Source organism: Hermetia illucens, chromosome 6 (genome assembly GCF_905115235.1).
Source record: "Hermetia illucens chromosome 6, iHerIll2.2.curated.20191125, whole genome shotgun sequence".
Taxonomy (NCBI): Eukaryota; Metazoa; Arthropoda; class Insecta; order Diptera; family Stratiomyidae; genus Hermetia; species Hermetia illucens.
The window spans coordinates 90,024,619-90,050,731 of NC_051854.1; the positions used below are offsets into that span (position 1 = coordinate 90,024,619).

The following is a 26,113-nucleotide window of genomic DNA, read 5'->3' on the forward strand; positions in this document are numbered from 1 at the left end:
TTGGTGAAAATGACACTATTAACTTCTAGGTACCCAATTAATGGATATCTAGATATTTCTCTGCTCATCGAACTATAGCGACCTTCCCTTCCTCCTTTTTGAACCATGCGTGGGTAATAGGACGGCTTCAAACGTGACCGTCCCTTGTCCAAGTATAAATAATGCCGTGAACTTCTCAATCGCCACTTGATGGCTATGGCAATTAATCTGACTGTTTTAATCATTTACCTTAGTCGAGGATTAAAGTTCCAATGCCATTGGAGCACGACCTTGCTTGGGCTGCACTTTCTGCCAATCAAATTCATATAGCAAAGGGATTGAGGCGTGCGAGTTCAACTAGCGAAACAACAAATTATTGATTCCAAAGAACAAAACGTAAAATTCCAATAGGATTACCAGGGATTCATTCGACAATTATTGAATCGCTAAAGTTGGTCACGAACTCTTCTTTCTAGAGTAGTAAAATAGCTTGCAGGCTGTGTAGTTTTCCCTTACTTGTGAGCGTGAAGGTCGTACCCAACGAACACGTGACTAGCTCTAAGCATGGAAAAGCGAAAGCAAGGTTTGGTCTTGGGACGATTATTACCTAAGCATGTCGACAGCAATAAAGCCTAGAAGAGTTCGAGGTCTAATGCCTGCTCTATAAATACACAAATGCTGAACAGTAAGACTATTGGATCCATATGCATATTAAAATTCACATATCTTCAATATTATGGACTGAATCCAGCTTATCGGGAAGCCTGGAAACTTTATTAGATTCTTTTCTCAGGCGCTCACTCATAACTCCCACCTGAGAGTGGTCGGCCCAGTGTCCGTTGCCATTAAATTATCGAAACTACTAATGTGATTAAGAGCCTATACGCGTGGAAGTGTGTCCCAGCGCTTTAGTTTTCCAGTGGTTCTCGTTAGGAAAACATCTTAGGAAAACTGAATAGGATTGGGGAGATCCTGCTCATCATAATAAAAAAAAAAATAAAAAAAAAATCACAAAGGATAACTCACCAACTACCGTGGTGGTACTATAAATACAGAAACGTGGCGAGTGAGGTGATGGCAGGACACGTACGCGTCCTGAGTCTACACCTTAACCGCGTTGTATAACAACATGCAATAAATAGGCGACACCGAGGACACCTCGCCTCTATCCCCTAGGAGTATAACAAACTCCTGAGTGTGCTAATTTCGGCTACGTACAGAAAGGATTTCGTGTGTGTGTGTGTCCCGAACCTCCCCCTGTCCGGTCTAAATTTAATTAAGGCTTCAAAAGACTCGTGCATTGTGCTTTTATGGAATATCCAAAGAGTGCGGCATAATTTGTTACCCTTAAAAGGACGTCAGCTATCCCAGTTTTTATGATATCGGAGAGGCTCTTATATGCAGTTTAAAAGTAAGTTTTTTTTCACATCCATAATTTAAACGCTTGATGAATATAATTTTTGAAAAATAAAGCGCGTAGAAATGTGCCCACGCGGGAAGGGATAATTAAGACTATATTCCAGACACTATGGTGAATAATGTGTGAATAAATTGGATACACCCAAAAATAACGTGCCTTCTTTGGTCCGTAGGATATTTTATTATGTGTTAACTTATGGAATGTATTGGAAATTTTATTTAGATACATTTTCCTATTTAATGTTGCTCAGGAATTTACTTACTACTAATGAAACGCTTAAATTCGGTCGGGATACTGAAAGCTGCAAGCATCCGGTATGACATTAAGTAGTTAAGATTCCCTGTCATGAGAGAATTAGCCTGGAACCGTTTGACACATTACTTCGGGCCAGCCCGCTCTCCCGGCTTTGGGAGCCTTCAAGTCAGGGAATACCTTTCACCAACGGGAGGGGTGGGGAGGAAAGGAATTGTTAGTTCAGGGAACCCCTTAACATCCGGTCCCTCCGTCGGTCGAATTCAATCTTCTTCGCAATAAGAAAAGCCCGAACATAATGCGTAATACGATTCCAACTGCCAGCGCTCTTCAGCATCTCTCTGACAACGTTGTCTGGCGAGAGCTCCCCTGTGTTTGCATAAAGCTGCCGAAGAAAGTCGTTCCACCTCTCGCAGGAGAAAAAGGTATGTCCAGGGTCGTCCGCCATGTCATTGCAGAATACACAATCTGGAGATCGCGCCTTCCCAATCCTGTACAGGTAAGACTGAAAACCTCCATGCCCGCTAAAAAGTTGGGTAAAGAAGTGATCAATCTCATCGTGCATTCGGTTCAGCCACGGGCTCATTTTGCCAAAAGAGTTGCCACTCGGTGCGGTCTCGCCCTTCCGGCGGTAGATAGTTTTACGCTCCTTGGCCAGGAGGACAACGGAGATCGCCTCCGGCTCTGCACTTGAGCGAGGCGCTTACGATGCACATTCTTGCCAAGGGGATTAGCTCATACCTCCGCGCCGTAGAACAGAACCGATTGCGTTGCTCCCATAAGAAGATGTCTCCTAGTAGATATAGGGCCCCCAACTTTCGCTATTAGCCAACTCAAGACCACGACTCCAGCTGCAGCCCTATCCGCTGCTGCTTTGATTTGCTCGAAGAAGCTCATCTTCGAATCGAGCATTAAACCAAGGTATTAAACCACAGGTTTTGACTGTATATTCACCTCGCTGATCAATATGTGACGCAGGGTCGGGATTCTCCTTCTGATCAAGAACGACTACTTCGGTTTTTTCCAACGCAAGGCTGAAGCCATGAGCAGTCATCCATTCGCTTACCCATCGCATCAATATGCCTAGTCTGTTTTGCGCCTGTTCAACAGTGCGTCCAACAAGCGCCGCAATGTAGTTAGTCTGCATAACTGACCAGGCGCGACTATTGAGGCATATCGAGTCTCAGTAGACTATCATAGGAAGCGTTCCAGAGTTGCGGCCCTATGGTGGATCCCTGTACTACTCTCGACGTGATTTCCATCCTCCTTTGGCCCTCTAGCGTCTCATAGAGCCGGGGGCGGTCTTTCAGATAATGCCTCAATATCCTCAAGAGATGGCTTGGCATGTGGAATTAGTTTTCTAATGTGTCTAGCATATCTGTTTATCTTTCGAAATTGAAGGCATTTCTGACATCGAGCGTTATGAAGGGCACCATCCGTCGAGATCGGCGGCTGTGTGCCTCGGCTCGATGAACCGTAGATGGTACGACCTTCGCAACAGCATCCACTGTGGATCTCCCTGCTCTGAACCAGAACTGCCTTGCGGATAAGTCTCTGGCAGCGCGGATCGCTTCAGCCGGGATGCCATCAGGACCTGGCGCCTTCTTGTTTTTAATAGTGAGAATCCCTTCTTCGAGCTTCCTCATTGTAAAAAGGGGGCAATTCTCGACGCTTCCCGCGCTATTGACATCAACCCGTACAGGACGTCTGAGGAGCAATGCGGAACAATGCGGTCCATCTGGTTGGTACTTAGTATGCAGGGCCTCTACTCAGCCCCGTTTTTCCGGATGCCAAGCTTATAGCGAAGCCCCAGGGGTCCTCGTTCACCTCGTTGACAAGGTTCTGCCAGTCGCGAACTTTCCTTTTATTTATCGCGCTGCGGAGTATCCCTTTTGCTGATCTATACTCTGCCTTTATGGCGCATGCCTCCTCGTTGGCCTGCAAACGTTGTGCCAAACGGCGGAGCTTATGACACTACGTCCGTAGGTCGGCAATTTCTGCCATCCACCAGTGCATAGAAGGCTTGTCGCGCCTGGGGACCCTCCGGGGCATGGAAGCCTCACACGCCGTCGTCGTTATCAGGTTCATCACTGAATTTACGATGGTGTCAGCTGCAATGCTACCACCCTCCAGCGCGGTTCTGCATGCTCCAAAAGCCTCGACAAACTCCTCGATGTTCACCCTCGCAACATTCCACAGGGAGAGCGACGGATTGGTCGCCGGCAAGTAGCGTTCGAAAGCAATGTACTGGTGATCACTTGCCGGGAAGTCTTCTAGGACTCACCACCCGTCCACCGATGATGAGAGAGAGAGATTGCGACGCAAAAGTGATGCCAGGCATGTTTTCTTCACAGCCCGATTCTCGCCGCCATTTCCAGAATTCGTTTCCCTCTGGAATCTGACTGAGGCATGCCCCATTTAAGGGCCTTGGCATTAAAATCACCACCTACCGGCGCCGAAAGTCCGGCATCGTCTCATTCGACGTCAGGTAAATGTTAAAAAATGTTATCCCTAAACACCGAATCCAGACAAAGTCATTCCCTCGGTCTTAGTTAAGAAAACGAAGTCGAACATCGTCCCGAATCCAGGTGACCGCGGTGCACGATAAGTCGAGATACCATAAGGCCGGGTCCCTGTTTCGGTGTTGCTCGCTAATTAACACTAGATCAACCAAAGATTTTACACCGTCCCGAGTCCGCAGTGTGTGCAACGCTCGCACCAGACGTTCCACGGTCTCTGTAGAGAACGCAACTTTCGCTTCATTGCAGATCTTCGCTTGATGACCTACTTGGCCGCATCTCCGGCATGCTTTCCTCCTCCCCGGTCCCTTGTAAGTTGCTGCTGTATCCGCAATCCAGACAGACACCTGTAGCACTTGGTGGGGTCTATCCGCATTCGTACCCTGCATACTACCCATTCCATTTTGATTCTCCTTCTCTCCCAGTAACCTTGACCGCTTCGCAGAACGTACTCTTGCTAGTCGTGTTCGGGCCCAGTTCGACTTCTCGTTTTTTGTATGGAAGACACCTCTGCTCCGTTGTCTTTGGGTTTCATCCTGTAGCGGATTTCGATGCTGTCATCAGGAGTCATCAAAGAGTCGGACAACGCCTGGTCTTTGCTGATCACTTTTGTAATATACATATATATATATAAACGATGGCTATTCTCGAGAAAATTTTCATCTGTCTTCCGGATGCTAGATTGGTTACGGGTTCAAACTTCAAAGACGCATTTTAGTAAATTCCTTTGGGTGAGAGGTATAAAGATAACACTATCTTTACACTTTCAGGGTCATCGTTCTATTCCTAGCTGACCATCCCATTTGGGTGCGGCATTGTGCCTTAAACCGTTCAACAAATCGAGTATATTTTGAAAAAAAATTACACCTGCCTTTTACACGTATGGAGACCCTCCTTAAATTCGACGTAAAAGGATGTAACTCAGTGTAAGCATGAGCGTTCAGTCTCCACCTTTCCACCTTTGTTTGTTTCAAATTTGGTATCAATCACTGCTACAGTCTCCGAGAAAAATGTGTGTGACAGACATACAGACAGGCGGACAGACAAACAGACAGACGGACGAACAGACGGACAAACAGATCTATATATAATGTAAGGATCTCGATGAAGTGATATCGAAAGGAGAAATTTGTATTGCACTGAAGGAGCAATTCAATTTGAAAGAACTTTCCGGAGAATCTGTTGTGGGCTTACGGAAAGCCTGTGGTGGTACTCAAACGGCCACAATACGAGTACCAGCGGAGGAAGCGCAGATGTTGTTGACCGCCGAAAGGGTTCGGATTGGATGGGTTATCTGCCGTTTAAGAGAATAAATGTCACTAAAGAGGTGCTTTAAATGCCTCATATTTGGGCACTTCGCGAAGGTATGCACCAGCAGCATTGATCGACCTGATCGATCCGGAAGGTGTGGGGAGGAAGGCCACATTACCAGAGAGTGCAATAGGGACCCAAATGCCTATTGTGCGAAGTAAAGGAGAGACAGGATAACCGGCATATTTCCGGAAGTGGTAAATGCCCGGAATTTGGGAAGCACTCACTTCAATGGGAAAATGAGGTTTATTCAAATAAACCTGAATCATTGCAGGGTCGCTCAGGATTTACTTGAACAGACCACGTTCGAATCTGAGATGGAAATTGCCATCATAAGTGAACCGTATAGAAACCGTTACGGTGGCGTATGGGTCACAGATTCGACTGGTGGAGCGGCGATATGGGCGTGCTGTCGGCAGGCCATACAATGTACTGCAAGTCAGGCAGCCAGTGGCTTTGTTTGGGCGAAAATAAGTGGTGTATATGGATACAGCTGCTACAACCAACCAAGTTTGACACTGTCTGAATCTTGTTTTCGCCGCAAGGGAAGAAGTCGAAAGGTGATTGCTGGTGATTTCAATGCTTGGGCCCTAGAGTGGGGTAGCAGAGAATACAAAAACAAGGGGGCGCAGTTTACTAGAAGCTTTTGCGCAGATAGACATAGTTTTGGCTAACGAAGGTACTGTAAACAACTTTCAGAAAGAGTTGTCAGCGGTCCTCATCACTAAACGCCGGAAGAGGAATTCCACCTGCATTAGAATCCGGAATCATATCACCACTTCCTAGCCGACCATCAGTTACTTGAGGGTGATGATAGACGGGGAGCTCAGCTAAAGGCAACACGTGCAGCATGTTTACGATAAATCATCCACTGCTAGAATGGCCCTGGCAAGGATGATGCCGAACGTGGGAGGACCACGGCATACCTCTAGGTTGCTTATAGCCAGGGTGGTGATCTCAGCCATGCTCTTTGCGACCCCAGTTTGGAGGGAGGCGTTGCGGATGTCAGTTAATACTAACAAACTGAGTTCAGTCTACAGAAGGACAGCCCTGAGGGTAGGCTCCGCCTTCAAGACTGTCTCAGATGATGCAGCATTCGTCATTGCTGGAATGATGCCCATTGACATCTTGGCAGATGAGAAGGCGAATATATACAATGCGAAACCAACCTCTCCCTTATCGCAGACGAAGAACGCTGAGCGGGAGAGATCCATAAATAGATGGCAAGAGCGGTGGGAACGCTCGGAAAAGGGTCGGTGGACTCACAGGTTTATTCTTGCCATCAATGGGTGGCTGGATAGACGACACGGTGAGATTAATTATTATCTCACCCAGTTTCTCACGGGGCATGGAGGATATCTCCAATACCTGCACAGGTTTGAATTGGAGACCTCACCCGACTGTCCAAATTGCGATGGAGTCCTAGAGGATCCAGAGCATGTATTCTTCCACTGTCCGAGATTTGTGGAAGAAAGGAGGAATCTAGAGGAAACTCTAGGAGAGATGCTGGTACCAGAAAATCTGGTGTTGAAAATGCTAGCATAACAAAAGAATTAGGATGCGGCCAACTGCATGATTGCATCTATCCAAAATAAATTGCGAAAGGCAGGGAGGGAGTCGAAGGGTGGTTTTAGTGGGTAAAAATCCCACACGCTGTTGTGTCCAGACCAGTGTCTTTTGAAGATATCCACCTCCTCAAAAAAAAAAAACCAGACAAACACACAGACAAACAGCCAGTAAACCGATTTTAATAAGGTTTTGTGTTACACAACACCTTTAAAATTAGTCTGTCTTTGGTATGTGTTCAACGTAACCCTGATTCCACCAAATCCCCTTTCTTCTCTTAGGAATTCACAGTCTAATATATAAAACGTATGTGCATTGTATTAAGGACCATACGCTGTTACTTGCGATGGAAGAAGTATCGGATTCATCGTGGATCTTCCATCCCACGTTTCCGTCATTCGGGTTTGCCAATTTTCTGGCTTGAAGCGGTTGAAGCGTCCATTTTCTTCATTTCAGACCCCAGAGCCTTACAAACTTTAACATTGTTTGTTTAGTGGGTATCCCGCATGAGTCGGGCACCATAGAATTTTTAGTGATTTAAAAAGGGGGTCAGTGTCATGTATCTTACCCACTAGGTGAAGTGATAGCGCAGTTTGTTTGAGCAATTTATAGGTATAGAGAGAATCTGTAATGATAGCAACTTTCTCCGTACCCATTCTGAAGGCTACATTGATGGCCTGAAGGACGGCAAAAAGTTCAGCAGCCTACACTCTACTAAGTTTCGAAGAAAAAAGTGAGACATGCGTTTCCTCAGGACAAATTATAGCGCAGACAGACTCACCCCTCATGAAGGTAGTGTCCGATGCAAGGACCAGAAAGCCCCTCAATTTAAGGCCCTCCACAGCCCTACTACACGCAGCCGCCACATGGGCTCTGCCGGCACGGGCCAAGTCATACGGCAGGATAGCTTGAAGCTTGTTAACGGAGTGGTGGCTCTCTGGCCAAAACAAAGACTTGGTGGAAGGGAGTGGTTCTGGTCAACCTCTAGCATCTTCCAAAAATACAAGTAGAAATTGAGTTGAGTTTGTTTTCAAAGTACTTTGGAGGGTTCATAGTGGTAATGACGGCATAGTCTACGATAGGCTTTACCAGAGGTTTATAGAGATTTATATGTAGTCTTTTGGGGTGGGAGGCAGTTGAAAACTGGTTGAAAAATTTATGAAACTACCAGCCTTGAGGATTGTAGGAATAATAGATTTCAAGTGATCTCTTACAGATCACGTCCTCGTTATCACTCTGCCTAAAAAAGTGATGGATTTAACATGGGTACGGAAACACAGTCTAGCCCTAGCTGAAGGCGTCTATTGGACATCATCCTTGGCATCCATAAAACAAAGCTTTATTCAGGGTAACAAACGGGACTGGGCCTTGTAGAATGCTGTATAAAAAGAGAGTTCAATAAACAAACAACACAAGTTCATCATTGCACATCCGTGGAATTTCTTTCTTTCAGATTTTTTGACAAAGTAATATCATCGAGCCGTCAATATGAAAACCGAATCGAAAGAAAACTTAGTGCCTAAGGATGGAAATAAGGATGAGGAAAACACGGGCCAGGTTCTGGATTTCAAAATGCAGGCAAACACATCGGATGAATATGTCCTGACCGAAATCGAGAAGAAATTCCTTTTGTCTGCTGAACACGGTGATTGCGCTACAGTGGAAAGGTGCGTTATTCTTAGGTGTTAAGTTACCTCCTTCAAAACTTGTTTTCCTGCCGAAGTACCATATTTTCAGGGGAAGTGCAGAAAGAAGTCTTTGGATTACATTTTATTCATAATTTAAATGATTGATTGGTATATATTCTAATAATTAAATTATTAAATAGGATAATTGAAGAAAATATTGACAACAAAAAAGAGTTTAGTATCGACTGTGTAGATCCTCTGAACAGGACTGCGCTCATCACAGCCATAGAAAATGAAAACTACGACTTAATTGTCCTCTTATTGGAAAAAGGAATAAAAGTGAAGGTAAACATTTTAAAAAAATATTGAATTTGCGGATAGAACCCTTGGTCTTGTATCTTTTGCTTGATGTTATTTTCAGGATGCCCTACTACATGCAATATCTGAAGAATACATTGAAGGCGTTGAGGAGTTGCTCATTTGGGAGGAGGAGCACCACGTACAAGGGGAACCTTACGTAAGTTTGTCATAATTTTTACACCTTAAACTATATGAGGTCACAGGGACTTTTGTTAAAATATAAAGCAGGGTAGAAAGAATGACTAACGGTTTCATCCAGGGCAGAGGCAACTTGTCAGACGTTGCCTCATCTGACTTTAGCTTGGCTTAGACTTAAAGTACTGACGGTTGTAAGTTGGATATAATTCGCACCGCCATCGTGTTTGCGATTATATAAAAAGGAGCGGCTTTCATCTGTAACCAGTTTCAGTCACGCTGCTCTCAGGGCAGAGGTGAGGCAGACCAGTCAAGTTCGCTATTTTTGGAGATGAACCTCCAAGAGCATATTGTCTTCAGTAAATTTGTCGTCTTCTCGCGTCGTATGGGCTATCGCACCATCCTAATTGGACCCAATAATCCTCCAAGTGTTTTTCCTTGATGAATGGTTTCCAAAATTCAGTGATTATGGACAGACATCGGTCACTGCTAACGGGTACAGTACGGCGTTTGTCATGTTTGATTTGTGTAGCACGCACAACAACAGCCTCGATGTTCTCCAAACTCTTTGAAGCATGGATATTATAACGACGCATCAGTTTGTAGATTTTTTTGGTTAGCAATGTTAGTTTCCTCTTACTGACCCACCTCTCACCATTCCAATTATTTACTACTGATGTAGAAAGTAAGACGTTTTTCCAGAAAAATAAAACATTTATACCTCAATTGTGCGGGCACTCATGACTTTGTACTTGTGAATATATGGTCCATCAAACGATTGTTTCATCTTCCCTACATTTTATAATGGGAACAGTAAAACGCAAATCGACTATATTCTTATGAGACGACGACATTTTACCACCGTCGCTGACTGCAAAGCTGCTCCCTATGAGACCATCGCACCTCAACCAGACACCGATAAAACAATGTGAGGGGCGCACTGGTCTACCGCAATTTAACCCCCGCATACTCAATTGGCCTAATCATCCTAGCCTTCCTATTACTTTCAACAACCTCTTCCACATTTTCCTTCAACTCTCTTTCTTTGTGAACACTTGTTCTGTTCTGAATTTCAATATTTGCAAAAATTTGGGCCGCGCTCTCGAACTTTTCCTTTCCAACTTAATCGAGCGCCACCTCTCTCTATTTTCTCGCCCATCCACCATGTCAAAATTAACGCTCACCACTCCCAGTCAAATTTGATACAGAGCTCCCCCGCTCAGACGCCAAAACTGCGATAATTCTTTTAAGTTCATTTCCGGAAAGCCAAGCTTGACGGTCTCAACTCAGCCTAAGCGTCAATAACTAGGATCACATATTATTAAACCCTACGTGTGATCAAGCTCTTTATAAAGTTCCTTTGTATAATATCCTTTTTGATCTCCTTTCCTGTTGTATCTCTTCTTCTCCTACTTGTTTTTGTTCATACCCATTTTGGTTCACCATGAAGATCCATAATAGCATCCACCTGGAACACGCATAGCGGAAGGAGTTTCGGACTTTAAAGAATAACGTCATCGTTGCCCACTTCAAGGCAATGGGCTCTACTAGGAAGTCAATAATTTAAATAGCGCATCAGAGATACTTATTGAACGTCGAGGCCGTCCTTGCCCGCGGTAACTTGAAACCGTTTTGGTCCTGCACTCGACATTCCCGAAATCCCACAAAATCTTTCCCTTCTTCCATTAACTTTCGCTCCCTATGGTTCTGAGTGTTGGCCAACTATAAAAGACAATGAACGGCGTCTTGCGGTAATGGAAACGAAGATGTTACGTTGAGCTAGTGGCGTGACACGTTTTGATCACATCCGAAATGAGGATATCCGCGATCGTTATGGGGTTGCACCGTTATGGAAAAGTTGGGAGAGAGGCGTCTTCGATGGTATGGTCACGCAGTTCGTGCAAACGAGAATTCACTTGCCAAGATTGGTCTGAACATCGAAGTCGACGGTAAACGACCAAAAGGCAGGCCTAAACAACGGTGGCTTGATACGCTGGATGGGGATTTAAAAGCTTCGAAATTGCACCCAGATCAGGCATTCGATAGAGCCAAATGGCGAAGCTGATCACGGCGAGCCGACCCCGCTTGTGAACGGAACAAAGGCTGAAGAAAAAGAAGAACTCCCCACAACAATATTGCAACCTTCTTTGCACCCATTTCTCTTTCGTTTTTGCTCCCAGAACCACTGCGCTATCTGCGCCTCCTTTTGATCCACACCATTACCATTCCTCTCCTCACGCCTTCATTAGTTGAGTGCCTCATTAGTAATCTTGACACCAATGTCAGACCTGGCCCCAATAGACTTCCTAACCCCCTCCTTATTAACTGTACACATTTCTTTTCCCTCTTCAAAGTCTCTCTATTCCACTTACCCCCCCCTCCGCAATCATCTCTTGGCTTTCATCCTACCTCTCATTCCGTTCCTGAAGAGTTTCTTTCATGGACACTTTGCCCGTTCCATCTCAAGGTCTCCATATTTGGACTCTACTATTCCTGTTTTATATCAATGCCTCCGTCTCCAACCTCACCTGTCCCTGTTTGCTGTACGCTGACGACCTTAAATTAATTGCCTCTGTTTCATCTCCACTGGACGGTGCTCTGTTGCAGTCCAACCTTGATGCTTTGATCCGTTGGTGCTACGCTAACAAACTGACACTGAATGTCAGCAAATACTTCTGGACGTGTTGTTCGCTCAAATCCGCACCCACCTCCGTTCTCTAATCTCTTGGTGGACAACGTTTTCAGTTCCCACTTCATTGACATCATCAATCGAGCTTCCAAAATGCCTGGTTTTATCTTACGTTTCTCCTCCGACTTTACCTCAATTCAGCCCTTCTTACCACTTTTCAACTTCCTTGTCAGAAATATCCTGAATATTGCTGTATTTTCTGATCCCCCTTTCGCAACCGTGACTGTAGCGTTCTTGAAGCTGAATAACGTAAATGCATCAGGACCCTCTTTTTAAAAAAGAACCTTCCCCGTATGGACTATCCATGGCAGCTCTGCACCATCAGTCTCCCTTTCCTGCAGCAAAGCCGCATCTTCCCTGATATGTGTACCATTTTCAAACTCTGTAATTACCTTATGAACTTGTCGTCCAACTCTGATATTATTTTTCGCACCGCCTCTCGCAATACACGTAGTGCGGACATTTTTTAAGTACCCTTCGCGGAGTTCCACATCTACTTTTACTCCCCAATCCAGAGGCTATCCCGGTCCAACAACGCCCTTCAGTTTGGGTCCTTTGGCTATATCTCCTTCCTTAGGTTTAAGCATAAGTTAAGCCGTTTATTCGCTCCTCCCTCTGGGGGCAATGTGTAACTAGGAATTTACTTTTCTGTATTTGTCTTTAATTAAATAAATAAATATATTTCGCCAGCCTCAAATAAGAAAGCCAAGTGATTTCTTCGTTAGGAATGCCTAGACATTCTCTCCGCACTATTTTTGTGATGTCCTAGGTCGGCATAGGGTTTTTCTTTCTATTGTTATCAGTTGACTTCTATTCCTTACAATTTAATGATTCCAAATTTATCATTTATAGAATAGCAGTTTCGGATCATACAATGCCAAATTTTTTTTAATGTCCTTATGCCACCATTCAAGAAAAAAAATCTTATTTTACAGAGTTGGGAATCAGTGGAAAGAGAAAAATCTTGTTTTACCCCAGATATTACACCATTAATTTTAGCAGCACATCGTAACAATTATGAAATATTGAAGTTGCTCCTTGATCGAGGTGCAGCCCTGCCCATGCCTCACGATGTCAAGTAATAATAATATATTATTATTGTCATTCATTATGCGATATACAAAACCCTGTCGCTTGTCTTGAAAAGCTAGATCCCATTTGCCTCCAATTTGCAAACAACATCTGGCATTCCTTCAAATATAGGCATTTGTTTCATGTAGAAAGGTATGCATTTCCGGTTCGACATTGAACTTGTTTAATATTATTAGTCCAAGTTGGGCCGAAAAGTTCGTATGCTAACAGTCAGATGGCGCAACTAGAATCAAATCCATACGATTTTTGGTTAACCCTAACCTTGAAATGACACGTGTACAAATTCGACAGCCGTCAGACTATTGATTTTATTTACCGACGAAAACAGCAAGGAACCCCACAAAATAATTTTAGATGACCGCAAAGTGAAGTTGATTGAGATAGCTGAGACTCTAAAGATATCAAAGGATCGTGGATGAATGTTTGGATATGCGAAAGCTCTGTTCAAAGTGGGTGCCGCGCGTGTTCACAATTGACCAAAAGCAACAACAAGTTGACGATTCTGAGCAGTGTTTGAAGCTTTTCCTCCAGAACAAACCCGAATTTATGCGTCGATATGTAACAATGGACGTAACATGGCTCCACTATATCACACCAGAATCATCGATTGTCATTTGAATGCACTGCACGTGGTAAATAGACTCCTAAGCATGAAAAGACGAAAGAGTCGGCTAATAAGGCTATGTTATCAGTATTTTGGGATGTATATGGCATAATATTCATCGACTATCTTGAGAAAGGGAAAACCATCAACAACGACTATTACATAGCATTTTTGGGCGTTTAAAGGTTGAAATTAAGACCTGAAGAAAATGTTTACTGGAAAGAAATTTAGTGCCGATGAAGAGGTAATCGCCGGAACTGTGGCCTATTTTAAGGCTAAAGACAAATCGTACTATAAAAATAGTATCCAAAAATTGTATAACTAATATAATCGTTTGAACGGCGTCGAAGGCAACTATGTTGAATAATAGAATCAAATTTTGTCAAATGTTAGCCTACGAACTTTTCAGCCCAACTTTTTCATAGACATTTTCAGTTCACCATTCTTAGGCGGTAAAGCACAGGCAAATTTGTTCATCATATTGCACCCATTTGATCCATTGCAACATCCAAACTGATGTGAACATCGACTTAAAAATTTAAATCACTTTTTCAGATGTGGCTGTGATGACTGCGTGAAGTCTCAGGAAACGGATTCCTTGCGTTACTCACAGTCGCGTATCAATGCATATCGAGCGCTAACCTCTAGTTCTTTGATTGCTCTTAGTTCCATAGACCCACTCCGGACTGCCTTCGAATTATCCTGGGAGTTAAGGCGGCTCAAAGCTATGGAGTCGGAATTTCGATTGGAATATACGGTAAGTGAAAATATATGAATGGTGTAATAAACAAAGCTGAACTAGCGTGACAGGGGGCTTTACCGAAACTTCCTGGACTTAACTATTGCCAAACGCATTGACAGACTATGGAATGAACACAGAAAAGAGGGTAAAGTGCCACAAGACCATCACTCAACTTGGAAAGGTGGAGGTCTTTCTCTATCGTTTCAGTTTTGTAGATTTTGAAATATAATGAATGGTATCAAATGTGGCTGTACTGATTGCACCAGATGTCCTTTAATCAATCACTCCGTATTGCATATACTGACTTGGTTTTGCCATTTTCATAAACTCTGCAACAGTTCGCCAGATAGCTGCCTGCTTCACAGAACCTGACATTAAGGATAAAGGACATTCTTAAGCATAGGCACCACCTCATGCTGGGACCATAATATTTAAAGATGTGAGACAGGATGCTGCCTCATTGCCTAGATTTTACCTCTTCATCGCGGAATTCGGCTTTAAAGTTTTCCAAAATCACGCAGTCGGACCACGGTCTGTCTATCTGTCATATGCATTTTTCTTATTCTCCCCTTCAGTTCGCCCTATAATGATAACATTCTGCGATCTACGACCTTAGTAACAAAGCAACTCGGGAACACTAGGTATTCCCAATAGATTACACAATACGCCAACCAAGACAGAGTGGAAGACTGGTTGCAAGGTTATGACACAGTACTCTTCGCCAACGGATCGAAGATGGTCAGTGGAGTCAGATATACACAGTTTAACCAGATTGTACGATTTTCCGGGATTCGTCAGTGTGTTCCAAGTAGAGGTACTGGAAATAAGTGGGACATGACCCCAGCCTCAACGACGGCCAAAGGACCATTAAGGCTTTGTACTCTGTGGCGACATCCCCAGGCTGGTTGGACAGTGCAGCGACGTGATAAACAGACTGGGCGGTACGCTCAAATTTGCCATCCTCTAGCTTTCCAATCATAGGAACATGAAATGAGCGGGCGTTGCTCTGATTTTGAAAGTCACTCGGTGAGGGCAGTCGGCTTGCTGCTAGTGAATGGAATTTTCTCGCCCTACTTAATAGCCCAGCTTAGCTCTAGCTAGGGCCAAGTTGTGGACACTAGGCAAACAATTGTTTGGAGAACCTCAAAGAGATCTCCGGTTGAATGGTAAGGAGCTGCTATCTTTCGTAAATACTACGATGTCTCTCTCAAAATGGAAGATGACAAGATTTTCCTTCCTTTGCTCTTCCCGGAGAAGTCATGATCTTAGCAGTTTATGCTATTTTGAAGGCACAAACGATAGCGGATTGGACTCCTTGGAGCAGCTACTAATACCTACTATTTCTGACGAAGTCATAATTGGCCAAATTTGCCTTTTTTGTATAAATTTATTGCAACTCTCTACCGTTTTCATAATATAAAAAAACGCTCTGTCTGTAGCCATTCATCTATGTTTCCCAAGCATATAATGACAGGCTTTTTGGCTGACCAGGAGACCTGCTCAGATCACATGTTATAGTTGCTCTTCTTCAGGGAACCGGTTTCTGTCAAGTACATTTTTTGAAACGAGGCGAAATCAGCCCCATATTGGAACAGTTTGTACAGTTTAATCACGGGAGGTTTGTCTCCATCGCTTTCTGTCTGCAGTTTTACTTTAAGAAAAAACTCCTAGCGGTCACCAAGTGCATGCGAAGATAGGATTTGGTGGTAAAGCTGTCATTGTGTTGGTTCAGCAGGAGTTTCCCAGCTTTGGTTTTCCATTGTGAGTACCAATTCACATTTTCGCCTTGGGAGAGGGTTGTCTGTTCTGGAGTCTTTGCCATCATCCTCTTCTTCCACTCTCTGGAAAAGATCACCAGGTCCCAGGTTTTACGTATAAGTAAAGCTTACAACTTTACAGGAGCTTCAAGGAACAATTTCCCAAGGATACTGTCAAGGTCCACGGCCAGCGCCCACTTAAGTGTATTAATGACTAAGATTATTCCATTTTTTGCTGAAACTTCTTTCGTGATGAAATATACGAAGGCAGAAGCACGTCCCCTAGCGTTAAGGCGTAAGAATACACTCATAGTCTTCTCTGCTTGTTGTAAGAGGCGAGCAGTAGGGATGGAAATTTGTGGCCTAGCAACCTGCAAATTTCGAAACTTTATTGCTACCAGCGATATAAACTGAGAATGTCTAGTACCATATATATCGCTCAAAATGGAGAAAGCGAGCATTCTGAGGACCTTCGCTACCGTTGTCGCCCTCGCACATTCCAGAAACCAATCCTAGTCCTAAGTGCAGTAAGATGGTGGGACTCTCGAGAGTTCTCCTCTCCCTCTTGCCATCTTGCCTCGCTAACATCATTGTGTTTTTGCTCCGAGAAGCCCAGTGGTAGCAGACACGAACCCGGTGTCGAATTATTTCTGACGGCTATCGCGAAGCGCGCTCTCTTGACCTGGAAACCGGTTTCTGACTGACTTCTGAGTGCAAGATTCCAGTTCAGGTTAAGGAGCATCACACTTGTACAATGCTACGCACCAACAGAGATTTTCGATATAGTTGAGAAAGATGCTTTTTACGAGCAAATGCCCGCAAATCAGGAGAAGTTTCCTAAAGGAGACATTGTGATCGTGATGGGTAATCTGAATGCCAAGGCGGGGTCTGTGAACACCTTGCTCGGACATGTAAAGAGCAAAACACGGTCCTGACGACCGCAACGGTCGTGGAGAGACGTTCGTAGTGGATTTCTGCAACTTCTACCGCCTCATCATTGGTGGCACATTTTTCGAGCACAGAGCCTGCCCTAAGTTTAGTTTCATATTTCAACTGACCGAAGCTATACGAACAATCAGATTGAACACTTTCCAATCATCAGTTTTCGCAATGCCTTCCGATACTTAGATCCCCATACATGTGGTTAGCAGAAGAAATGAAGTTATCTTGAAACAAAGAGGAAACTGGGACGAACCAGAAGAATGCGTGTCAGGATATAGTGACGTCTTCTATTATACATCGATGGCTCAAAAACAAAACAGGGTTCTGGAGCAGGAGTCTACCTCTGGAAGTAAAACGAGTTGTGGGCTTTTCCCTTGGGACAATATGCAAGTGTCGTTCAAGATGAAGTGTATCTGATCATAGAAGCGGCAACGTGGATGATTGACGAGCGGTTGAAGGACAGGCGCAGTGTGATCGGTAGCTATAGTCAAGCTGCATTGAGGATGTTGAGCAGTCCTTTGATTACTTCAAAATTCGTTCAGAAATTTAGAAATCGATTGAACTCTGTTTCTAGATTCAAAACGATGGAACTACTCTGGGTATGCGGTCATTATGGTGTAGAGGGAAATGAAATCTCGGATGCCTTAGCACCCCGTACCCGGACCGAAACCATCAATTAGAGTGTCAGTAGCACTGGCTAATGCTGCTGTCAATAACTGGAAACAAGCTTCCCATAATGACAGGTGGCTGGTGCTGCTAAACACACCAAATTTGTATGACCCAGCTATCGGTCGATAGTGAGAGAGCTATCTCAATGATCGGTCGTAAGATACATTGAGTATCCCGCCTGAGAATATAGATGAACATTAGACCCACACCAAAAATGTTCTTTTCTCAGGTGCTGTATAGGCCACGTCCCGAAAAGGTGCCATAAGATCTGGCTGACTGCGGAATCGTGGAAGCTTATTCATGAAGGGAAGGGGTTGAAGGCTCTAGTGACCGCTGTGAGTGATGGCGGACGCAACGCGTTCCAACCTCAATACCGAGCGAAATCTCAAGAAGTTTAGTGTAGTGTACGCCGTGGAAAGATAGCATTTCCTATGTGTTGTGGTCAGAGAAGCGGAAGATGCCGCAGATCGCACTGATTTCAGAAATATATACCGCATCGTGAAAGAGGTTGCATATGATCGCGAAACTTTCAATGATCTTGCGAAGAACGTCGACGGTCGACTTCTCATTCACGATAATGAACCACTGAAGAGGTGGAAAGAGCACACCAGGGTCCTTAACCATATTACATTCGGTGAGGTTCCCCCACTTGTAGATGAAATGGCTAATCACCGTAGCATGCGGATACGGAATATTCCTCAATGCAAAAGGGAAATAGTTTCGGCCATCAATGCTCTCAAACAGAGTAAAGTCGCTGGGCTCGACAGTTTCCGCGCAGAGTTACTTATTGCTGCACCGGCAGTTACTGCAGATCTGCAGCATTTACTTGTATAGAAATCTTGGGAATGACCTTGTAGGAAAGATTGTCGGAATCTCGTGGCAATGATGGCTGGTCCGGTGTGTGAAAGGCGTTTGAAAGTTCTATTTCTGCCGTGTTGCTCGGACGAATTTTGTCGTCAATAGAACTTCACCAATGGCGGCGATGGCGGATAACTTGTTACTTGTTCTTTATCGGGGTCACCACTTTAGTAATAAAAATTTTAAATGTCCACATATTTATGACTATATATATAATATCAAATCAATGAAATAACACTTCCAATTCAGTCTCTGTACATTCAGTCTTAATATCAAAAACGGTATAAGAAAATAACGAACAACTTTAGTAATAGTCTTTTTCCGCACTTGTAGGAGATTGACCGATGGAGCCTTTTTTGATTATAATATTTTTTTAATGAGCGCGCTGAAATGTTCCGTGTCGCGGTTGGGAACAGAAGAGACCGACTTATTTCCATGCGGTCCTTACTGTCCCAACCAACGGCACTTTTTTACCGCTGGCTCTCCACTTCCCCGGTGCGTTCTGAAAACGCGTGAGTGGAGAGTTTCCACGTTCAGCGCCATCTACCCGTCCGCATCCGCAACATCCGAAATAAATTTCGAATGCTGCAGATCCTGCCGCGCCACAACCTTTCCGAAAGAGTGGAAGAAAAGGATGATCATTAAGATTACAAAAAAGGGAAACCATTTTTCACTGCCACAATTGGAGAGATATCGCAAAGATAATAGCTAAAATCATCCTGAAATGCATCAAAGAACATCTCGGAAGCTTGACCAAGAGAGAGTAGGTTAGTTTTCGCTCCGGATTCTTTGGCATTGATCGCATCAACACCTTACGGATCATTTTGGAGTTTAAATCTAGAGAGGAAGGTAGAGTTGGACTTAATATAAACACCAATAAAGCCAAGGTCTTTAGGCTGACGGGTCATCGGACTCTATCTATCTGCATCAATGATGAAGGTGTCGATCAGTTTGTATATTTAGGAAGCGTAGTTTCGATAATTGCACCGAACCGAAATTTTGGTCGATGCATTAACAGTGCTAGAACCGCTTTCGCTGCTCTGTTTAAAATCTGGAAATGCAGTTATCTCCATACCAAGATCAAGTTGAGATTCTTCTGTGCTAGCATTGTTTCTGTGTTGCTATATGAGAGTAGCACATGAAAAGTGAACTCCAATGTTTCCCAAAAGCTCCAAGACTTTGACAATACTTGTCTGCGTCGTATCATCGGAGTACGCTGGCCTGACACTATCTCAAATGATGACCTTGATCGACGCACAGGCTTACTAGCCGAAAGGGATGTGATCGGAAGACGCAAGTGGTAGCATTGCGGGCTATGCCATTCAATGGAATTCACTCTTCAAAGATGGCCGACAAATGGGTCACCCCATGGGCACTTGACGCAGAACAGCAGAAGAGGAGTGTGGGCGTCTCGGAAAGTTGTGGAGGGAGCTGAAGTGCAATTCAGGTAACCGCGAACGATGGTGCATAAGTGCCATTGACGCGCTATATCCCACCAAGGGTGAAAGGCAACTATATTTACATAAATAAAAACGCGTCGCATTCGACTCCACTCTCAGCGACAATAAAAGTTCCCTATGCTTGTCAATCCACTTCCAAACATCAGCGGCAAGTCAGATCTTATGCCACCCTTATAAGGCGTGGCCAGCAACTGCACTTGCGCCCCGGAAAAGAGCACCAATGCTCATCAATATTTTCGACACGGTTGCTCAAGATATTTATTACCCCATCAGGAAGATAGTTTTCCACTGCCGACTGACAACTGGGTGCCGAAGGCAAACTTGTTGAGCTTCGGAGGTCTGGGCTTATTTTGCCTGCGAGAAAATGCGGAAGCAACACCGTCTACGGCGAGGTAATCATTTTAACGAAATTGTGGAACTCATTTTCAGGAAATGCGACAATCTGTCCAGGAATTCTCAACCGCCTTATTAGACCACGCCCGAACATCGCACGAACTAGAGGTAATGCTGAATTTCGACCACGAGGTAACGAGCAATGTTTGGATGCCTGGCGATCGACAAACATTAGAAAGACTAGAGCTCGCTATTAAATATCAACAAAAAATGGTAAGTAATAGGGTTCCTATGTTCCTAGCCAATCTCAGAACTACGTATCTAATTCCAGTTCGTCGCGCATCCGAACGTCCAACAACTTTTAGGTGCAATCTGGTATGAAGGTTTGCCTGGGTTTCGACGAAAAACGATGGTTCGGCAACTCGTGGAAGTTGCGAAGTTGGGTTGCATGTTTCCAGTTTATAGCATGAATTATATGGTCGCACCGCACTCCGAGATGGGACAGTTTATGAGGAAACCTTTTGTAAAATTTATTTGTCATTCGGCTAGCTACGCGTTCTTCTTATGTAAGTCAGGATTTGATTTAATTTGCAGGCGTTCCTAGCTTGTCGTTCAAGGCACTTTGCCATTTTTGAAGCCTAATTTAAGGTTCTAACTCCACCATGATTGGAAATTCCGGTGTTGCATGAGGCGAGTTGACTCCATTGCTGAGCGAGTCGAGTTAATAAAAGATTAGGTATTGACCTTTTGGGGGATAGAATGAACTCCTACGGATGGAGAACAGTGGGAACTAGTAGGCTCAAAAATTGCGGTATTACTGGACCGCGTCTTTAATTACCTTAACTGTTTTTGTTGTTGTGATCTTTATCATTAGTTTTAAAATATCTTTTAGCTCTATTGGGTGCAGCATCACAAAGGATTGAGAGACTGGCTTTGGAATTCATTGGCCTCCCTTGGATGTTGGAAATTTTGGCAGACTGGAAGAAGCACGAACGGGGTTCATTGCCTGGCCCTATCGAATGTTTCATTATCCTTTATATTATAAGTAATTGAAATCACTGCAGGACGTTGGAAGGCGCAAAAACATGACTGTAACGTTTACTTCCAGGTCTGATATTCGCAGAGTTGAAAACTTTGTATTCGGCCGGACTGTGGGATTATATTGCTGATCTTTGGAACGTGGTGGATTTCATCTCAAATTGCTTTTATGTGACGTGGATACTTTGCCGTGCTACAGCTTGGATAATTGTTCACGTAAGTGGTTCAGTATTTTTTTAGTGGTCTGTACTACTACCTTGATCAATAGTTTCCAGAATCTTTTCAACCCTTCAAAGTAATTGCCATTGACTGCAACACGTTTATGCGAATACTTGATCCCATCCAATGATGTTGGATTGTATGGTATATCCAGGGACCGGGGTGAAAATTTACCTGAAAATGGGGTCCCGGGTGAATATAATACAGGTATGAAGTAATTTTCACTTGCGGGCCCCCTATTATCCTTTCTAAGGTTTTTTTTCACTGAAATTTCTTTGCGGCCCCTCAAGAAAACTCCGGCCTTGGGGGGAATCCCTCTCTTTCGCACCCCGCTCTCATCAGGCCTGGGTATATCTATCACAGCTATTTTTGATTAATCCATTACGTTCTCTCGACTACTGAAACGTGTTCTCTGTAGTGATTTTTTGACTCGATGCAAAGGAATGAAACCGCAGCGGGCGCATCGATACACCTGCGGAGACAATTCTACCATGCCTGGAAAGTACACTGAAACTCCTGGACTGGAATGCCTCTTAGGAACCTTATAACTTAAGCTTGAATGTTCTCCACCGACTCCCAGTGTTTTCCCTCCAGTTGTTTTTTCAGTCGGGGGAACAGAAAAAGTCACATCGAGCCAAGTTAGGTCTGTAAGGAGGCTGGGGCGCCACGGAGGTCTTGTTCTGGAAGTTGGTAACAACGAAGGCCGTGTGGCACGCCTGACGCGTGCGACTTGTCATTTCAGTCTTCAGGCGAAAGGCTGCGGTGATAGTTTGTCCTTGCGGTACAAACTCAAAATGGACGATTTCTCTGACGTTGAAGAAGACAATCAGCATTGTATTGATGCGAGACTTGCTCATGCGCGCCTTTTTGAGTTTGGGAGAAGATTGTATGTGCTACTCGTAGCTCCGCCTTTTAGATCTCGAAATGCATCGCTCTTTAAACGCCTCTTGAAGCATTTGATAAGTTTCCGTTGTATTCTTTCCAAGCCGCACACAAAGCATGATTGTGTACCGTTGTTCCAGTGAGCGCTCCATTACGCAGTGACATAATCGACAAATAGACTTCGTGCAAAGACACGTCCTAACACTCCAGCTGCTCAGAGCAAACTGAGACAAGGCACATTTGAAAAGGCAGAACCCCTATCACAATCTCCGACCGGTCTGATCACGCTGTAATGTATAGTTGCGTAATAAGAAAACAATAAGCATTACTTTCATAATACACCCTGTATAAGGTGGAGTCGGTGGATATTGGATGGTATTTGTTTTTTTATTGAAAAATTGGAGAGAATTGGTACAGTACAAAATACGCTACGGTGGGCAAAATCCATCAGGTCTTTATGTCACAAAATTTCGACGAACTGTTCCACGCAAACGTTCCATTAGTCGTAATAATTAAGAGTCGAGCTGACGACTTTTCAGCTCTGAAGACTAAAATCCAGGTGATGAAGGCTTCCTATGAGAAGTGGATGCAGTTCAAAAGAGGCTTCCTAAAAGTGACGTCGCTACCTTGATGGATTGTCTGAATGCCAAGATGAGCTCTGGCAGCTGCTTTCCAGAGTATGCGATGGCAAGGCATAGTCTTGGTCACCGTAATAACAACGGTGAAAAACTTTTAGGCTTCTATTCGAACGCAGAACCCTTCACAAGGTCAGTTGGGTTTCGACTGATGGGTATGAGCAACCATATTGACCACCTATATGATTCAAATGTCGTTCAACAGTGGGAGAACTATTTTGCTGACCAGATATATGGATAATTATAGGCATTGGGCCGTCATTAAAAATGCTCTTTTCTCCGGCGCTATTTAAGTCGTCGAAGATGCTTCTTCAGTTTAATGATATTTCAGCTTCTGGGTCTGGATCACCTAGTATTTAATAGGTGTAGCCTCCTAGAGATCTGCTTTACATTTTCCGAACGCAGCTACAGCAGAATCGGTCCAGAGGATCGGGGACTTGTCGTTCTTCTTTGACATGTGTAGAAATGCCTTTAGCGGCTTCTGTGTAGTGGATGCGTGTGGAAGGCATGTTACATTCAGCATTCTGAGGAATCCACGTAGCTGCATTGACGTTCTGGGCGTGTGTAGTCCTGGATTGCCTGTACCTTGCTAGATAGTGGTAACACCCCTTCTGATGTTACCTTGTAGATTAAGAAGTCGATTTCTGGCTGGCCAAGATCGCATCTCGCAGGGTTGAGGTTAATTGCGTGCTCTGAGAGTCTTTCAAAGACTATCTTGGGGTGCTGCCCGTGCCCTAAATCGTCTTTTGAGGAGATGAGCAAATCTTCCAAGTACGCGAAGACGAAGGATAGATCTCTGAAAATAGAATCAATGATTCGTTGGGAAGTCTGTATTGCATTCCAGAGACCAAAATATATTCAAGTAGATTCGAACAACCCAAATGGCGTTATAATTACTGTTTTGGGTATGGAAGTGAGCTCGTTCCAGATCGAGCTTAGAGAAAGTATGTCAGCCGTTTGGTCCCACGTTGTCATCTACGTTGGGTACACCGTACTAGTCAGGTACAGTGTGTGCGTTGAGGTAGCGGTAGTCACCGCAAAGACGAATAGCGCCGTTCGCCTTTTCCACGATGTGCAGAGGACTCGACCAAGGGCTATTGGATGTTCGGCAGGTTCCCTGGTCCATCATCCACTGGAATTCTTGTTTTACCGCTTGTTACCTCCCGGGGAAGTCTTCTAACCTCAGCGGTCACAGGCCGGCCTGTAGTTTCTATTTTGTGTTTCACAGCTTTGGTTGCTCCTTAGGCTGCACATGCCTTGTCAGTTCAGGAAACTGGGTGAGGAGATACTGGAAACGGTTGCCTTCTGGAACCGTCGAGACTGTGGGTAGATTGTTTTGCATAACTCTTCCTTTCGTAGTTTGGCCGGTTTTGCTTTCGACGCTGGAGATCTACTAGAAGACCGAGGGTAGCCAAAAAGGCGGCTTCTATGATGGGAGGCTTTTTTGTATGATGACGATTTGCCACTGAAGTGGTGGCCTTAGATTGAAGTCCAGAACCTTGGTGGTTCTACCGAAAGTGTTGATAGTGGTACCGTTGGCTGTACAGAGTGTAAGGCTCTAATACCGCTTTGCAGATGTAAGTAGCGACAAGACTGAGACAGCCGCCACCGTTTCGATGAGGTATGTCTCGTTTATCCGCTTATCGTTGACGAAAAGACGGGAAGGTATGCTAGCAGCGGATTCAGGCATTGACGGTGCTAGTTGGAGTTTAACTTACACGCAGCGTGATATCTACGTGCTTCTGCGCCAAATTTATGATGGTTGTAACACTAACCATCGTACGATTTGGGTTTTGAGCTTGTGCACGCCCTCGCGTTGTTTCGATTCAACGTTCTCGAATCATCCTTGGAACTACATTTGGGCGACTTCCTGACGCAGTTTTACTATTTCCGCCTCCCAAGCTGACACGACCGACGTGGGTCGTACTGCGCAAAATGTGGAATGTGAAGAGTGGACTTCTCCTTTTTTATCCGCAAAGGCTCCCAATTTGTCCAAGTTTGCTTGTTCTGTGGCTTGTGAGGGTTTCCTGTGTACGCTTAAAAAGCGCTCACAATCAGAAGGATGGCGGGAGATCATCGGTCATTAGTGAACCGGCGGATAGTCTCAGCTGGCGGAGACATTGAGTAGGTTTGTCATCTTCAATTTGTCGGTCTTCCAAAAGTCGTCGATCTGTTCTTGAGTGTATTGTAGTCTTGGTTAAGATTTTTCACTAACTGGGAAACCTGTTGTAGTGCCTCAAAGTCAAAGTTGACGATAACCAGCTGGAATCGCATTTCGTCCTTCTTAATCCTGGAAGTGGCAAACACGGCTTTTCCCTGGCAAAATCAGAAGGTTGGGATCGTTTCCCAGAAAGGTGGAACGCGTGGAGCCGAGCCTACGCCTTCAAACTTCATGGTTGACGGGCCTTACCTGCTGACGCTCTGAAGAATGTCTCCTATTGATGCCTTGGTGTTGGCATCAGTCATCACACTATTCTAGTCAATCCAACTGACTCCACAAACCAAGCTTCGTCAACATTTGCCCTTTATTATTGGAGTACTACTTTCACCCGACAATAGCAGCGCCATGCAAAAATACAGATCATCTTGATGATACTAAACTGCTTCCGCGTCTCCTCCAACGTCCCACAGTCGATAGTCCTACAACTGACGAAGGATGACACACTGGACTGTTTAATAGCTTCGTTTTCGTTTGAGGTTACGTATCCTTACGGCTTTGACGTCGTGGCCCAACACCAAAGCCGAGGAAATTTCCGTACAGTGCGCCAACAACGCCGACTGACATAAATGAATTGTCCATTAGCCTAAAACCTTTCTATTCAGCGTTCTAAGAAGCAAGCTATTGCATTTCAATCTATCTACCGTGACAGCAACACAACATCATCTGCGTTTCTGAAACCTGGTTAGATGTTAAAGTTTTGGGTTTTGAGCTATTCAGCCTTTCCTTATGACAAAGATGGCGTGGCTTTTAGTAGGGAAACTGGTAGAGGCCGAACCCATCTTTTCCTCCTCCTCCTCTCCTT

At 44.4% G+C, this 26,113-nt stretch overlaps 1 protein-coding gene across 1 annotated transcript in view; it reads left to right on the forward strand.

Moving 5' to 3' along the window:
- Positions 1–888: 888 nt before the first annotated feature.
- The window catches only part of LOC119659975 (transient receptor potential protein), a 52,819-nt gene continuing 27,594 nt past the window's right edge, over positions 889–26,113 (forward strand). The window contains exons 1-10 of the mRNA XM_038068341.1: positions 889–1,390; positions 8,501–8,714; positions 8,876–9,020; positions 9,097–9,192; positions 12,795–12,937; positions 14,111–14,312; positions 20,413–20,589; positions 20,648–20,882; positions 21,209–21,361; positions 21,425–21,570. Coding sequence (XP_037924269.1) covers positions 8,536–8,714; positions 8,876–9,020; positions 9,097–9,192; positions 12,795–12,937; positions 14,111–14,312; positions 20,413–20,589; positions 20,648–20,882; positions 21,209–21,361; positions 21,425–21,570 — 1,476 coding nt within the window. The 5' untranslated portion in view covers positions 889–1,390; positions 8,501–8,535. The remainder of the gene's footprint in view (positions 1,391–8,500; positions 8,715–8,875; positions 9,021–9,096; positions 9,193–12,794; positions 12,938–14,110; positions 14,313–20,412; positions 20,590–20,647; positions 20,883–21,208; positions 21,362–21,424; positions 21,571–26,113) is intronic.